Here is a 15,787-nt window from a genome sequence, read left to right as displayed (position 1 = left end):
AATTGTTAGATTTTCTTTCCACATATAAATCAGTAGTCAGAGGATGTAATAGATCTTTTTTTTTCCAAAGAGCATGTGTGAAATGTCTTTATTTTTCCAAGCAATTTCATCTCAAAATTATTTGTCTTCTAGCAATATGTTATGGGGTTTTTAATAGCTGGTTTAAAGTCTAAGTCCAAAGAGAATTGTAGATAGAGAAGGTGGTAGAAGCTTTGGAGCACCTTCTGTAGATGCCTGAATTTTGGGGGCAGTGGTATTGTGACATAGTTGTACCTGTTCAAATGCCTAGTGCCTCCCTATTCATACTGAACTTTATCAATGGCATTAACACTGTTTAAACATTGAAAATATTTTGATCATCCTGCCCTATTGCAAAACATTAGTTATAGCTGGCTTCAGAAAGGTAACTGTTCTGACCTACTACTTCTGAAATTCAAGTACAGAAGGGAATATTTCCTACTCAAGGTCTGTTGTGCTAGGGATCATATTTGGGTGGTGAATATATTGCCTCATCCAAAAGTATTTTTGCAATAAAAACTTAACTTGAAATAGCTAGTTGGAACGGCCTTCAGCAAGGATAACCACTGCTAAAAGTCCCTCTCTTTCGAGGGTAAAAGGAAGAATTGTGATGGGCACTGCAGATGTTTTACTTTCAGCTGTGAAACATGAAATGGAGAAAAAAATCCGATGTGGTCTTTCACATTTTTGCACAGCAATAGCATAAAAAATTGATTATAAATCATTTTCTTTCTTCTGTATTTGGGCAGTAGCTGCAAAGGATTCCAGCTGACTGCCCTCGATTGCTACAAGGCAGGTGGCCACACGGTGGTGTAGCTACCCATTGTTGCCCTGTCGCCCCGTAAGAAGCTGGTGTGCTGGATTATGGTTAAGTGCATGCATGCTCTGTATGTATCTCTTGCTGTGACATCAGGTATGAATAGGAGGCAGGTTTTGCTTCTGATGAGTTGTAAGGAGAGCTGCTCATCTTCTCAAGGTTTTCTTGCTCCGCTTTTTTAGAAGCTTCTGGATATAGTAGTTGGTTATTTGCAGGTTGCTCTCCCTTTGCACTCACATAAGCCCCAGGCTAGCGAAGAACACCAATAGTGTTCATCCAGAAGAGTTCTATAAATACAGCTAAGAAGAGTTGAGGTGACTTTTGGGAAGGAATAGGGATGGATGCTGTAGATCCGTGGGTGGGTTCTTAAAGATTTTTTTGTGAACCAAGTTGTTATAGAAAGGGAGAGTTTAATTTTATGAAGGAATGTGTGATGTTTACAGTCCCCTCCTTTTTTTTTATGTGCCTGTTAKAAAGATACCTGTTGGCAGCCATGTGGAGTTGCAAGTACCATGCTAGTGCTTCAGAGTCATTATGAGATCTGCCATGCACATTGTTAAGGGTATGCATCCTGTTACAAGCTGTAAGCTTACATTTGTGGTCCATCACTACACAGTGAATGAAAAGTCTCCTGCTTGTTCTGTTCCCCATCAATCTATCATCCTCAACTGTATGAAGACTGAGTTACATAAAAGAGAAACTTGAAAACAAATTTTTCTTCTGTAATGTTACAACTTTATGTCTATGGATTGCTAAACTTAAGTGTGACTACAGGAGTTTTAGTAATACAGTTAAAAGGTATTAGGAATTTCAATGTCTTTGTTCTTTTTTTTTTCTCTCTCTTCCCTCATTAAGGGTGGTAGGCACGTTGACTACGTGGTGGATCAAGTTGTGGGCAAACTGATAGAAGTGGTGAAAAAGAAGAATAAAGCTGGAGTTTCAGTGAAACCATTTCAGGCAAGTAACTGTTGATAAATACAAAAACACTGAGAAAGATGGAGATGGTAATTTTCTTTCCCTTTTTTTTAATTTACTGTTAAGTAAATTGGTTTCTATGTTTTCAACAGGTGAAGAATCATATATGGGTTTTTGTTAACTGCTTGATTGAAAACCCATCTTTTGATTCCCAAACAAAGGAAAACATGACATTACAGCCTAAAAGTTTTGGGTCCAAGTGCCAGCTATCTGAGAAATTTTTTAAAGCGGTAAGTAAAGCATAATCATTTTTTTCTGAGAAGCAGGAATTGACATACTAGATCAAGTATATGTATGTTATGACATGTAGCAGAAGATTAAATGATGCATTTATGGTACCTTAGTGACGTCAGCATACTATAAAAATAGTGTGGAGGAACTTCCATTAATTCTCTGGCCTTAATGATGGAGGCGGTGACTGTGTTTTGTCTGTTGCCCTGGATTTAGAAGCAAGTTTCACCTGAATAGCTCATTTACTGCAGAAGCTAGTGAAATGGATTTGGCTCTTACAGTCTAAACATAGACCTTGACCAATTTTTGTGTTAAAATATTTTTTCTGACTAGAGAATATTATTTTATCTACTTTATTCTTTGATGGCAGTCTTATTCTCTTTTCCTGAAACAGATGCTGTTTGAGGGAACATGTCACATTTACCTTTTCTTTCCAATAATCAAGGCAATGCAAAATTGGGGATTTGGTATTCAGAATGATTATTATTTTCAGACAACAAATTTAGAAAACAAAAAGGTTTTTTGGCTGTCAGTGGGCTAAGAATTGCTACTTTAAATAAGTGCATTACTACAAATACATGGTAGAGGCTTTTCCTATACTACACTCTTATAAAAGGGAGGAAAAGTAGAATTCTGTTAGCCATAACTCATTAAATCCTAGTTAGTGCCAGTAATGTAAATGGAACTCTGGTAGTAAAAGAATGGTGCTACTGCTTATACTCTTGGCATCAAAGCTTAATTCACTGTATAGGCTTTTATTCCTCTAATTTTGTGTTACCAGCAGCATTCTTGTAGAACTTATGGGAAAAAATAACACAATCCTGGATTCGTTCTCCAGATTTTGTTACATATATTCTCTTTCTGTCACTAAGTTTGATTTAGTGTTTCTAATATTCCCAGAATTGAACATTTATCTTCAGAGGTATTTAATATGCAGTGGAATCTCTAGCCACTGAATGTAGTATCGTGAGGAAATAATGAAAAACCAAAGTTAACATTATTTTGCTCCAGATGTATTTTCTTTTGGTGTGAAATCATACCTAAAGCTAGTTTATGTGTAGAAAATATGCTATGCGCTATTTTTGCTGCAGAAGTGTTTCTTAAAAATGCTATCAGTTTCTCCAGTGGTTGTGGTAATAGTTGATATAGAGCCTTATTTTAATTTGCTTTTGGGCATCTGTCAACCATTTTTGGTAATTTCCAAAGAAGCTTTAAAATGGGCATGAGTATCCCATCATAAGGTTCCTTTTTGCTGCTAGAGTCCAGGACACAGATGCTTAGTACCTAAAATGTCTCTGGCACATCAACCACACAGCATAAGACAACCTTTTATTAAGCCTTTGTCCTCTTTCCCTCCTTCTTTTCCACCAATTTAATAGGTAGGAGAAAAAGATGGATGGAAGGGAGAAATAAGAGCACTTTCCAAAAAATACAAGGGGGAGAAAAGCTATGTGTGTATTGTGTTTTGGTTTTGTGCGTGTAAGTTGCTAGACAGTAATGTGGGTGTTAATTGTTTGATCTTTTGTATTTTGAACTTTCTAAAATTTAGAGGGTTTTGAGAACCACTGTTTGATCAATAACTTAAAATTGAGAGAGAAGAATCTGCAGTGTGAAGCTTTACTTTTCTCATCCACAATTCTGATCTATTGCTTTTAGGCCTCTAACTGTGGTATCATAGAGAGTATTTTGAACTGGGTCAAATTTAAAGCACAGACTCAGCTGAACAAAAAATGTTCATCGGTGAAACACAGTAAAATCAAGGGCATTCCAAAACTGGATGATGCTAATGATGCTGGTAAGAGCACTTAAATTTTAATGTGTTTAATGTTTTGATGATTGTTAAATCATTTTTGATGCTCTAAATATGTTATGCATCAGTTTTTTAAACAGAATAGTGATTGTGATAGTTACCTATTTAGAACTATGCTGTTTAGACTGCCTCATTTTAACCTCACTGCATTTCTCATCTGTACATATATTTTAAATAAATTCTGGTACTAGAATTAAAGCATGATGAAGAGTTTGATATTAGGAATACCATACTCTTTAAGGTAACAAAATAATATAGCTGAACAAAGCAGGAGTTTAGTTCTATACTTAAAGAGCACGTGTTTTCTAATTGTTGTTTCCTCCTAAATAGTTCTATCAATATTCTATTTTACAGGTGACTAGTCTTCTTGACATTTCTAATATAAAGAGACCAGAGTCTTTATAGGTTCACAAACTATAACAAGTAGATTGCGTAGTGTACAGACCTAAGGGAATGGTTCATGAGACTTTAAATGCCATTATGTTCCTGTTGGGAGGTTCAGGGAGAACTGGCAATCCCTACGGGCTTGCTTCCTACCACAGCCAGCAACTGGGATCAGCCAGCAATCTTTGTGCCAATAGCACTGGAATGGGAGTTGCCCTTGAATTATTTGAGGGGCAGCAGTGTTTTCATTCCAGAAATAAGTAGTTTCCAATAGACTGAGATTTAGGAAGGAGTGATTCCTTACAAATATTTATTTCAAGGAGAAAATCACCTGTAGTGTTTCATTATATTCAGAGGCTTTCTTCAATTTTTAGAATTCTTGGAGTCAGATTATTTTAAATCAGAAGAAATCCTATATTGCAGAGAAGAATCTGGAGAGAAAAATGTGTTGGGGGGGGTGGTGTTGTTTGTTTGCTTGCTTGCTTGAACTCCAAGTTTCACAGGATTCAAATCAGATATGACTTATCCGGTGTGAAATACTCATGACCTGACCAGGTAGGATGCAGTCTGTTTCTCTCAGATGACTAGCTGGGTCAGAGTTTGCTCCTTATGCCTATTTTTCACTTCCATTCTTCTCCGTTTAATTGTTCTCCCTTCCTTTCTGATCCACTGAGCTTGGGGTATAGTTTTTTTTTTCTTGAGTTTTCTTTGATATTTTGTTATTTTTTCTTCAGATGTTATATTTTGTGGCAAAAGATGTTAGTTATGCCTTGTCTGATTTGTATTCTGCTTGTGAGATCTGTTTTCCTTAGTCAGATGGATGTTCCTGGTTTTTCTTACCTAGGAGAAGATGATATATTTGGGAAATGCTGCATTTTTAAGGACATCAAGCCTAGTGCTCATAGATAGCATAATGAATGACTTCGGATATACTTTCTTTGGAGACATTTTAGTTCTGCTTTGAAGGCCAGGCTTCAGAATCACTTCTCATTCAGGTTCCCTCAATGAGGGGTGAAGGGAAGGAATAACCTCTAACAGGGGAGCTACTAAAAGATCAAACTGCCGTTTACCTTGAAACTGCCTGAACTAAGAAGGCATGTGGAGATTGATTTGGAGTCAACACTGATGCTAACATTTCTGCATTACTTGGGTCCCTGTTACCTGGATGTTCCTTTACTGTCTTGTGGTTCTTACATGGGGAGCAGGAACTGTGCATCTCCTAAGGAGGCTTATACAGGTATTGGTTTATTTAAGATCTGGAATGTACTAGATGTCTCACATTGAAGGCAGTTCATATTCAGGGTGGACAGACAGGGAGGCAGAGAAGCATTCAGTTTCTGTATATAGTGTGTTATCAGATTCACACTTGGCCTAACTTTTGGAAGTGTTATATATACTGGCAGAGATGTTTTTAATTGGAGAATTACAAGTAATATATTTAGTAAAAAGTTCTTTGGTATCTTTCTTTTTAAAGACTGAAGGTACCATATGAATCACGTGTTTGGTCTTGAAAATCAACAGGAAGTTTTGATTCTTTTTCAGAAGAACTAAGCTGATCCTATAGTCAGGGTCCCTGACCTCAATGAAAAACTGCTTTCATTGAGAAAAGTAAGGCAGAAGGTGATATGGATGATTGACTCCTTCAGTGTGGCTGAGAGAGTGTTCGTTCCAGGATTTGGTCTGCTCTTGAGAACTTGTCTCGAAGAACTTCAGTCGGTGATTCCACCTGACTATGAAAACCTTATATTTCTCCTGAGGATGGAGAGCCTCAAGAAGTTAGTCAAGTCAAGAAGTTAGCTTTAACTTCCTTTTAGCTCAGTCCTTGTGTGCACTTCTCTACCTTTTAATGAAGACAACCTTCTAGTGGCCTCTGTCTTATATTGGAGGGACTGAAAGATTCAGGCACTGGCTGACTGCTCACAAGATTGCCCTTGGTTTGCAATCCATACTTTAGTTTGAGGTCACTGAGTTCTGAGTCAGAACCTGTCTTGAACCTGCCTATTCTTTTTCTCTTTAAACCATGTGTCCAGGCTGAGGCTTCATTATCCATTATGGATATCAAACAGGAGCTACCCTGATGATGAGACCCTTTAGAAGGACAGTTGACTCAATATCATCATCTGTTACAGTAGTCCATTAGTTTGTGTGGCAGAGTCAGGACGTACTTTAGCATGCGATGGTGAAAACACTGAATGTAAACTGAAGGCTGTCCTTGAGTACTCATGCRACTTTGGCCTCTCTGAGAAATACTTCCAAACTTCTGATCTGTAAAAAAAGTTTGATCCACGTCTTTGTTAACCACTTTGCCATTGCAGAGCCTTTAAACATTCTACAGGGTGGTCCTCCAGCTGTTCCTTTCCAAATATCTCCAGGACATTTCAGCAAATAATATGTTGAGGTTCAGAGGCTGGGAAAGAAAATATTGGGATAAAGCATAATGTGTATTTTTACAGATGGTTGGTTAAAGAAAAAAGGAAGTACTGGTATTTGGAAATTCTTTAATGAGTACACAGACAAAACATCTTAAGTCTATCAATCTCTCTTTCTGTCCTGGGATCTTAACAGGAAGGTTTGGAGATTCTGAGGTTCAGGTCAAGTGAGGGCTGTGTATGTTCTTTCCTTATGTCAGGGGTGATGATCACTTCTGCTTCTGGGGGACAAAAGATTCAAGTCTTTGCTGTGTAAATATCTGCTGTTGAATGTGCACATGACTAAGCACATCATGAAGAGTTACACAGTTACAGTCTTTTCAAAATAATATTTTTAGACTTCCTCATAAGCTGGAGAAAAGGGTTAACAGATATATGAAGTTTCAGGGAAATTGCTTCCGGGCATTCGTATATGTCATGCAGAGGTTATCTGTAATCTGGCAGCAAGATACGGTAGTCTTATTTGATATGTTAGTGTTTCAGGACAAGGAACTATTTGTAAGGATCCCAGGAATGATGCTGAGACCCAGCATCCACCAGTTTTTTGGGCACCAGATACTACTGAATTTTGGGGTCAATAATGATTAATACTTCTTATGAATATGAAAGAGATATACCTGTAGAGTGATGTGTTTGCTGCAGATTTCCTCCCCTCATTGAAAGGAATGAGATGCTGAGTCCTAAACTTGGTCATTCTTGCTTTCTTGAGATCTTAATGATGTATACATAGTTTTGTGGCCTGCTGGAGGAGAAGAGATAGAAATGGATGGAAAATTAAAGAACTGGGAATGGGAATGTAGGATTGTAAGGGAGCAGCTGAATTACCAAATCTGGTGAAGCCTACGAACATTCTTTGAACCTGCTGATTCACATTCTTTTCTCTTTGAGTTCTGTTGTATTGTAGGGTTGTCAATGAGTCCAGAAAGTACCAGAGAGGCACACAGTATTTCCATGAATTTAATCAGTAATGGTCACTTCCTTTCCAGGTTAAGGAGGTGCACCTGGGTGATATTTCAATACATTTTCCGTAATCCATTTAGGAAAAAAATTGGCTGTTATATGTTCTAAAACTGCAGAATATTGTTTTTCTTGGTATTTGGATTCCACCTTGCTGACAGTGTGGTAGTTATAACCTTTAACACATGTAAATACCTGCCTAGTTTAGATTAAATTAAGCTATATGTCTGATTCAGATGACCAAAGATGTCGAATGTAAGTTGTTGCCACCTAGATTTCAAAACATTYCTGTTAACAGTAGATAAGACTCAACCAGGTTGCAAGAAGTTTTATTGCAGTCTTTTCTATCATTTGTCCTTCTAAGTTTCATGATAAAATAGCTAACGTACTTAATGAACATTTGCACTCACGGAAAGGGGTGGACTCCTTTCTTGAATGTAGTTATCAGTTAAAACATCTATTCAACTATTGCAGATGCAATAAACAGAATGTGCGTCATACCAGTTTTGAGCACCCTAGACACAGACACTGACAGTGGAATACAATGTGTCTTGTAGAATCAAATTTATACTATTAGTAAAGATTTGTTTCTTCTGTTCAATAAATTTCTGAGAATGTATAACAAGTGCAAATGTTCTGATCCTTTGAAGCTTTTCTTTTAAATTTTTTCTTGTGGTTGCCTTGTTTCAGCCTATGCATGATTAAAAAGAAAAAAGCCAAACAAATGTAATTTGATGAAATTACTTCTGCAAATAGAGGAAAGGGGAAATGCAGAARAGGAAATAGCTCCTATATATAACTCAGATATTCATAATGTGTGTTTGTGAGTAATTTGCAGATAGACTGTGAAATGGTAAAGATACAGTAGCAATTTTTCCATCTCTTTTTTTTTTGGTGCAGATGCATGGAGGCCACACACCACTGCATCCCAATCTGTCCTTTTGTTCCTTGTCCCATACTGATCCATAGTGTGTTGCTAAGGGCAAGGATCCTCACACCTGTTGCGGTGTTTTAGTGGTATGGAGGGCCATCCCTAAAAATGGAAATTTAGCCTATTTAAATTATGTGTCATTTAGTTTAGGAAAAGTATTCATAACTGATTCAAACATATTTCTGTTATTTGAGTTTAAAAGCTTTTCTGTTTTTTCTCTTTGCCTCTACTTCTTCCTGGACTGCAGGTGGCAAACATTCCTTGGACTGCACACTAATATTAACAGAGGGAGACTCTGCCAAATCTTTAGCTGTCTCTGGCTTAGGTGTTATTGGTCGAGACAGATATGGGGTATTCCCACTCAGGGGTAAAATTCTCAATGTTCGGGAAGCTTCTCACAAGCAGGTAAGCAGTCTTGTCAGTTCCTTTACCTGACGGATGGATGTGTGCTGTTTATTTTTAATTTCTAGGCTACATCTTCATAATTTCATTTTTATTTTTTCAGGATAATTTGGGGGCCTGTATTATAAAGCCTGTGCTAAAATCGTGAGCTAGCAATATTAAGCCAAGTAGTACAGTATTGGGATGATTAAGTTCTTTTTTCCACAAATACAAGGAGATCTTATTCCTTATATTCTATACCTTATATTAACACTTTATATGACTACTTAAAAAAAAAAAAGATTTGATATTCTCATAATTGCCATGTAATTTCATTGCCTCTCAACATGAGGGAGCAGCAATGTTATCCACCATATTACTTCTGCTGCCCTCCACGCTTCATTTTTTTGGTAAGAGTTGGTGTGGCACATCCCCACAGTAAATGGAAAGAGAAGGCAGCTTTGTGAGATGACTTACGTTACATGCACCTTTCTCCCTGCCGTATGGACCCTAAGTACTGTGGCTGTGGAGGAGATAGGCAGGTGTAGACTTGAGAATTTATGTGTACAGTAGTATTTATAAGTGTGAGGACTGGAAGGGGTTTGGAGAGGAAGAGGTTATGAAGTTCAGGCAAGGGGTGTATTGAAAAGGGAGCTATGAAGCCCACCTGAAAAAGAATGGGATGTTTCTGAATTTCTGCTTTTACACTGACTGCAAAAATAACTTTTTTTATACAGATTATGGAAAATGCAGAAATCAACAACATTATCAAAATAGTTGGACTACAATACAAGAAAAGCTATGAGGATCCAGAATCTCTAAAAAGCTTGAGATATGGAAAAATTATGATCATGACCGATCAGGTTAGTCTGAAATTTGAATCCTGAAGTGTGTAAATATTGTTCTGATTTTAGAAAAATAAAACTGAAGTTGGGTCTAGGAATCCTACACCGGTCATCTCTGAAGCTTTGTTTGTTATTTTCTCCCAGAGAGGCTGAACTATCAAGGATCTTAAGACCAACGAGAGCTGTGGGCCAGTCTTGGCTTCCTTACGCAGAGATTCAGCTCTGTGTTGTCTGGGAGAACTGTTTAGCTTTCAGATAAAATATGCTGCAGGTGAAGCAACTTATGAGCTGCAACTGTGCTTGACATTACAGAGCTTATTAGCTCAGGGATAGCCATTCACAGGTGGCTATTTTATTCCCAGGTCCAGTTCAGAATCCAAATTAAGACTGCTTGTTCCCTTCAATGTTTTCTATCAGCAGACATTACTTTGGTGTATCCAGGCCAGTGAGTTCTGTTCGTCATGGCAATTTGACTTTTTCATACATACTATCACTCTCCTTTTAGTGTTGCGGGGATTTTTTAGTGGTTTTGTGGGATCTGACATTTTATGAGATTGCCTGATAGTTTCATGTTATTATTTAGGATCAGGATGGATCTCACATAAAAGGCTTGTTGATCAATTTTATTCATCACAATTGGCCATCACTGTTGAAACATGGTTTTCTTGAGGAATTCATCACTCCTATTGTAAAGGTATGGGTTTTGTTAATAAGATTTTATTTTATTATTTATAGTGCAACAGAAAAGTTGATTAGACATTTTTTGTTGTTTTTAAGGCAAGCAAAAACAAGCAAGAACTTTCATTCTATAGTATTCCTGAATTTGACGAGTGGAAGAAACATATGGAGAATCATAAAGCATGGAAGATAAAATATTACAAAGGTTTGTTTAAAAATAAATAAATAAGTTAACCTCATGGATCCAAAAACATATAATAAATGCGTGCTTTGCAGTTTTAATTGTAGCTGTTTTCATAATAGTACCTCTGTAGTGATTTTGAAATTATTCCCAGTAAAATACAAGGGGTAAAATGATAAAACTTAAGTTATGAATATTGTCTGTTTCTTTTTATTATACAGGTTTGGGAACCAGCACTGCTAAAGAAGCAAAAGAATATTTTGCTGACATGGAAAGACATCGGATCTTATTTCGGTATGCTGGTCCTGAAGATGATGCTGCCATTACACTGGTAAGAACTTATAAAAGTTTTCTTCTATGATACATTTTAGTTTCCATTGTTCACTGAAAATGGCACATCAGGAAGTCCTAACATGTTTTTGAATAACAGAAAAAAACACTATTGGAAGAGAAAAAGGGTTTTGGAAAACATTTCAAATTTCGGAGTAAGAGCTTTACCCACATTACAAAAGTAGCTCTATCTTTTGCTTAATAGCTTTGATAATTTTATGTCATATGGATATCAAGAAACACTACATTCAAACTTGCTTGAAGAGAGAGAGAACAGAGAAAAGGAGTATTCTGTGTAAGGCAATAGAGAGGTCCCCATCTACTTAGGGATCTGAATTTTGGCTCTGAGCAGGTAAGATCAGTGTGGTATCACATGTGTATGCACCATGTGTCTTACACATTTGAGGTTGGACTCTTTTAAATATCTGTGTCCATAAAATTACCTGTGTTTCACAGAGAGCTTGAGGAAGGACAAAAGATGGAGTGTCTGGAATGAAGCTGTTTTCTCAAGAAATATATCACCTTTTACATACTTCAATTTACTGTTTTGTATATACTGGAGAGAAAAGGGGTGGGAGAGAGAAAAATAAGGTACCCATATGCAGAAAAACAACTTTTTCCTTATAATTTACAGTGGATCCTGTAAAATGGTACATTTTCACTAATGTAAAGGCATAATAGGTATCTGTTCTGTTGAAGGAAAAAACAGATGCCTTGGAAGTGATTTGTTACCACTCATTTTATTTCTGCCCAAGATGCACTTAAATATAATCCATGAATGGTTTCCCATCCCAGAGAAGTGTACCCATCTAAATAGGAAGGGAATCTTCCTGTATGTTTGCATATCGTTTAAACCAATTGTTGAAGAGACTGAACTCCATGATTAAAATTCTGCACACTATTTCTGCAGAGACGCTTCCATATACAGCACACTTACCTTTCAAGGACAATTTTGGAAGTTCTGTAAAGATTCTAGATACAAGATAATTTTGTTTGAGGGAGAATAGCAGGGTTCAGTTGCAATAAAAATCAAGCAGATTGGTGTCAGTATTGATGCCAGACTCAGTCCTACAGGCAAATTCTATTCCTGAGAATTCTTTTTCAGTGCCATTGTTTTTATGACCCTGCTTTTGTTTTCCACTGATTGCATCATGTGAACTATACCTAGTGCTGAGACATTCCGGAGGTTCTAATCTTTTTCTGCTTTCCATTCTACTGTTCTTCACCTTCAGCCTGCTCTTCAGAGACTAGATGAGAACTGTGCAGAATATTCCAGGACTGTATAAAGTTGGCCTGTAAGCAGTGAATAGTTTATATACAGGCTAGTCTTTATTAGCTTAAATGATATGTAAGGCCATGTGGCCTGTTAGGGCTGATTTTCACTGCTGTCTCAAAATGATATCCCATCAGTTCCAGATGAAACTAGTTGTCTGTGTTATACAAAGTAGAGATATTGACTGGAGCTGTTAAATAGAGAAGAGAAGCTTCAGCTACACTCCCATCTCCCCTGACAACTGTAATCCCAGCCCCAAATTCACCTGTGGGCTACTTATAGATGGTGTAAGATTGTAGACACCACTAGCCCTCCTGATAGCTATAATCTGAGAAAACAAAAATTATTTCACGTAGTAAATTTTTCAGCATTTTCAAGAACTCTCTTGCCAGTAAATGAATTCTTAGAATAGCAGTGGAGAAAGAAAAAAAACTTACTGTTCTATTCAAAGGCTTAGAAGAAAAGAAAAAGGTATGAAACTGGACATCTTTTACAAAAGCCTATTCCTAAGCCTTCAGAGAGCCTGACATTGTAAATTGTCAAGGTTTGTTCACAAAGGAAGTCAATTTGATGTAAAACAGTGATACTGCTTACTCCCTTTCTCAGAGAATAAATTTTGCTAAGGTTTACTATTTATCATGAAATATTTTGATCGCCAAGGAAGTGAAACTCCCCTTTGAGCTCTTTTGGAGTGCTCCAGTCAGAGTCCTTTAAAAAAGGTGGTACTGGAGACTGTCTTCTCATGCAGGAGAGTGATTGAACGGTAGGGCATGATGGTGGAGTCTGTATATGGTATTGCCAGAGGAAAAGGTAGTGCTTCAGCAACTTACAAAATTTTCCCAAGCTAGTTGAAATTTTGCTTAAAGCATGCATTCAGATTCTTTTATTTTTCCTTCACTTAGTCTCCTGGAGAAGAAACTCAGTTTGTCCTTACAACAGGACAAAGTGTTCCAGATCATCCCCTTGTCTTTTTGTAGTGATAAATGGTTGCTTTAAAGTGAAACCTTGTCATCGCAAAGACTAAGGCCCTCAGTCAGCTGGCATAAATTCTGGTTTTGCCTTTTTATAAAGTATCCATTTTGTCACATTGTCAATTTTCTGAGAAAATACTCAGGAACTATGTATTATTTGTATTCTGTGGCTGACGGAACAAGCGGGGCATGGAGAGGACAAGAGGAGTGGATTATCTTTTCTAATACTGTCAGTTAATTTTCCTGATGGCATCTGGTTTAAGTTCAATCTTAAAATTATTTGGGGAAAGATCCCAACAGTTTTAAAATTTTATATCAAAGAGCAACTCTGGTGTGAAGAAAGGAATAAGGCTTACAAATTTGCCTAATTACGTGCAGATTTTAGGAAATAATATAAAATTAAATGCTGATCAGTGAGAAATCTGTCAACCTGAAAAACTTGTGCACCATGTCCAAAAGGTCATGTGTTCATATTGCTGTTTAGCCATAAATATTGGTTATATGGATTATCTTGTCCAAATAAATATTATTGAATATTTGATCAGATAGTGCAGTAGATTTAAAATTGTTACTGAAGTACAATATATTTAAACAAACATGTACATGCTAATAATTTAGTATACCTGGAATCTTTTCAGGCCTTCAGTAAGAAGAAAATTGATGACCGAAAAGAATGGCTCACAAACTTCATGGAGGACAGGCGACAGCGTCGGCTACATGGCCTTCCTGAGGTGAGTTGTAAATAATAGTAATAGATCTGGTGAATGGGTTTTAAAAATAATGTAATTTTTATATTGAATGAATAAAACATGTATTTTTTTCAGCAATTTTTATATGGTACAGCAACAAAGCATTTGACTTACAATGACTTCATTAACAAGGAGTTGATCCTTTTCTCAAATTCAGACAACGAGAGGTCTATTCCCTCCCTTGTTGACGGTAAGCTGATAATTCATTATGCTTTGTAAGAACATTTCTTTTTTATTGTTTTTTAAAGCTGTGAGTTGTATTCAAAGTCAGTGTATTCAGATAGAGAAGATAAGATCCTGTATATTTTTGCTTGTTATCATTCATATGCTAAGGAATTGACATGTTTCTTCTGTGAAGAAGTTTAAGCTGTTTCCTGGAAGCCTTTTTACTTGACCATACCTCTTCTCTGGACCATGCAAGTGCTTTGCTTCTAGTCAGACAGAGAAAGCAAGTGTTTAAGTGCTTATAATGATCAAAATTTAAATTGGCAGTTGAACACAGATGAAGATGAAAGTTTTTTCTCCATTCTACTATAGGCAGTGTTTTAGCAGTTGCTGAATCTTACTGTAATCTTGCTAGGGTTCTGTCAGTCAGGTATGCTAGCTCTCCTCTTGCAATAGCATGGGCATGAAAAGAAGCAGCTTACTACAGAATGTGCTTCATTTGTGAAACTGTCTGCAGACAGCATGAGAAGGAATCTCTGCCTATATTGTTTTCAGTATAAATATGCTTACTCAGATAGGGGAAAAAGGCCTTGAGGTTTCATAAGCAAAAAAAAAATAATTCTCTCCACTCCACAATACATTTTTTTTGTAGCAGAGGTGGTCTGCCTTCTTGACACTTTGTACAGGCCCATACCAGAAAAGCTCTTACAGCTGAGACCATCTTGTATTTTAGATGAGAGAGGGGATAGTTCACAGGTGGGTAGGGATAATAGCTTCCTGGAGGGATGAATCCCCTGCTCTGCTGCAGAATGAGGCTGGGTTAGGTATGCAGATGCGTCTTGGGGGTAATCAAAGAATGTTAGTCTCAGTTCCACCTTCCCCAGACTCACTTTTTCCCATAGTTGGGTATTTCGATTAACTAGTAGTCCGTGTGCTAGCCCACCAGAGCTTATTGCTCTTGAGGAAGTCTGACTGCAGGAGCTGCATGTCTTGAGATTTCTGTTCTTTAAAACATCTTTTTCCCTAACCACTTTCTTGGAAATGGCAGAATGATTTGCTGGAACATAATGTAAACAAAGAATCAACTTGAAGTAGATAACTGTTCATTTCAATTGCAGTCCTCCCAAGCTTGTGTGTGCAAATGAAAAGAGATGATTGTAATAGGCTTAACTACTATCAGTGTCACTGCCAGCTTTGACTGTATTTCTGTTGGGCATAGATCTGTGAACTGCTCAGAGAATAGTACTCCAGCAATGCTTTCGTGCTTCAGTATCATAAGGTGGTATATATCAGACTGGTCTGGTGGCAAATATCAGAAAAAATAAATGGAAGAACATTTTGGCGTATTTTCAGAGTTACCAGTTACCACTCTCTTATACATTGGTGATTTTTCTGTGTAAAGGAAATCCTCTAAGTCTGTTACTTTAGATAGATCTTTGTCAGGAAAATATGACAGAGGCCTGTTGTAAATAAAATTGGATGTTACATATTTAAATGAAACAAAGGTTGATTCAGTGTCTTTTTCTTAATCTTTGCTTTTTATTTGGCCGGGGTTAGTAATGATAACATGTGGCAATATTTCAGTGCATTTCAGAAGTACCTGTGAATTGCAACACTGAGTAGATCAATCAATATGTTTTGGTTATCACTGCTAGATAACAT

The 15,787-nt window shown here is 37.0% G+C and overlaps 1 protein-coding gene across 10 annotated transcripts in view; it reads left to right on the top strand.

Annotated features, from left to right (window-relative positions):
* TOP2B (DNA topoisomerase II beta) overlaps positions 1 to 15,787 on the top strand; it is a 76,646-nt gene that overhangs the window by 42,186 nt on the left and 18,673 nt on the right. For all 10 annotated transcript variants that reach the window (XM_026057308.1, XM_026057303.1, XM_026057312.1 and 7 more), the window contains 10 exons: positions 1,691 to 1,792; positions 1,903 to 2,040; positions 3,698 to 3,836; positions 8,800 to 8,957; positions 9,671 to 9,796; positions 10,362 to 10,472; positions 10,556 to 10,661; positions 10,859 to 10,968; positions 13,850 to 13,942; positions 14,036 to 14,150. In XM_026057308.1, coding sequence (XP_025913093.1) covers positions 1,691 to 1,792; positions 1,903 to 2,040; positions 3,698 to 3,836; positions 8,800 to 8,957; positions 9,671 to 9,796; positions 10,362 to 10,472; positions 10,556 to 10,661; positions 10,859 to 10,968; positions 13,850 to 13,942; positions 14,036 to 14,150 — 1,198 coding nt within the window. The remainder of the gene's footprint in view (positions 1 to 1,690; positions 1,793 to 1,902; positions 2,041 to 3,697; positions 3,837 to 8,799; positions 8,958 to 9,670; positions 9,797 to 10,361; positions 10,473 to 10,555; positions 10,662 to 10,858; positions 10,969 to 13,849; positions 13,943 to 14,035; positions 14,151 to 15,787) is intronic.

The sequence above is a fragment of the Apteryx rowi genome, unplaced genomic scaffold, assembly GCF_003343035.1.
Source record: "Apteryx rowi isolate R43461 unplaced genomic scaffold, aptRow1 scaffold_138, whole genome shotgun sequence".
Classification (NCBI taxonomy): Eukaryota; Metazoa; Chordata; class Aves; order Apterygiformes; family Apterygidae; genus Apteryx; species Apteryx rowi.
This window is presented reverse-complemented; position numbering and strand designations above follow the sequence as displayed.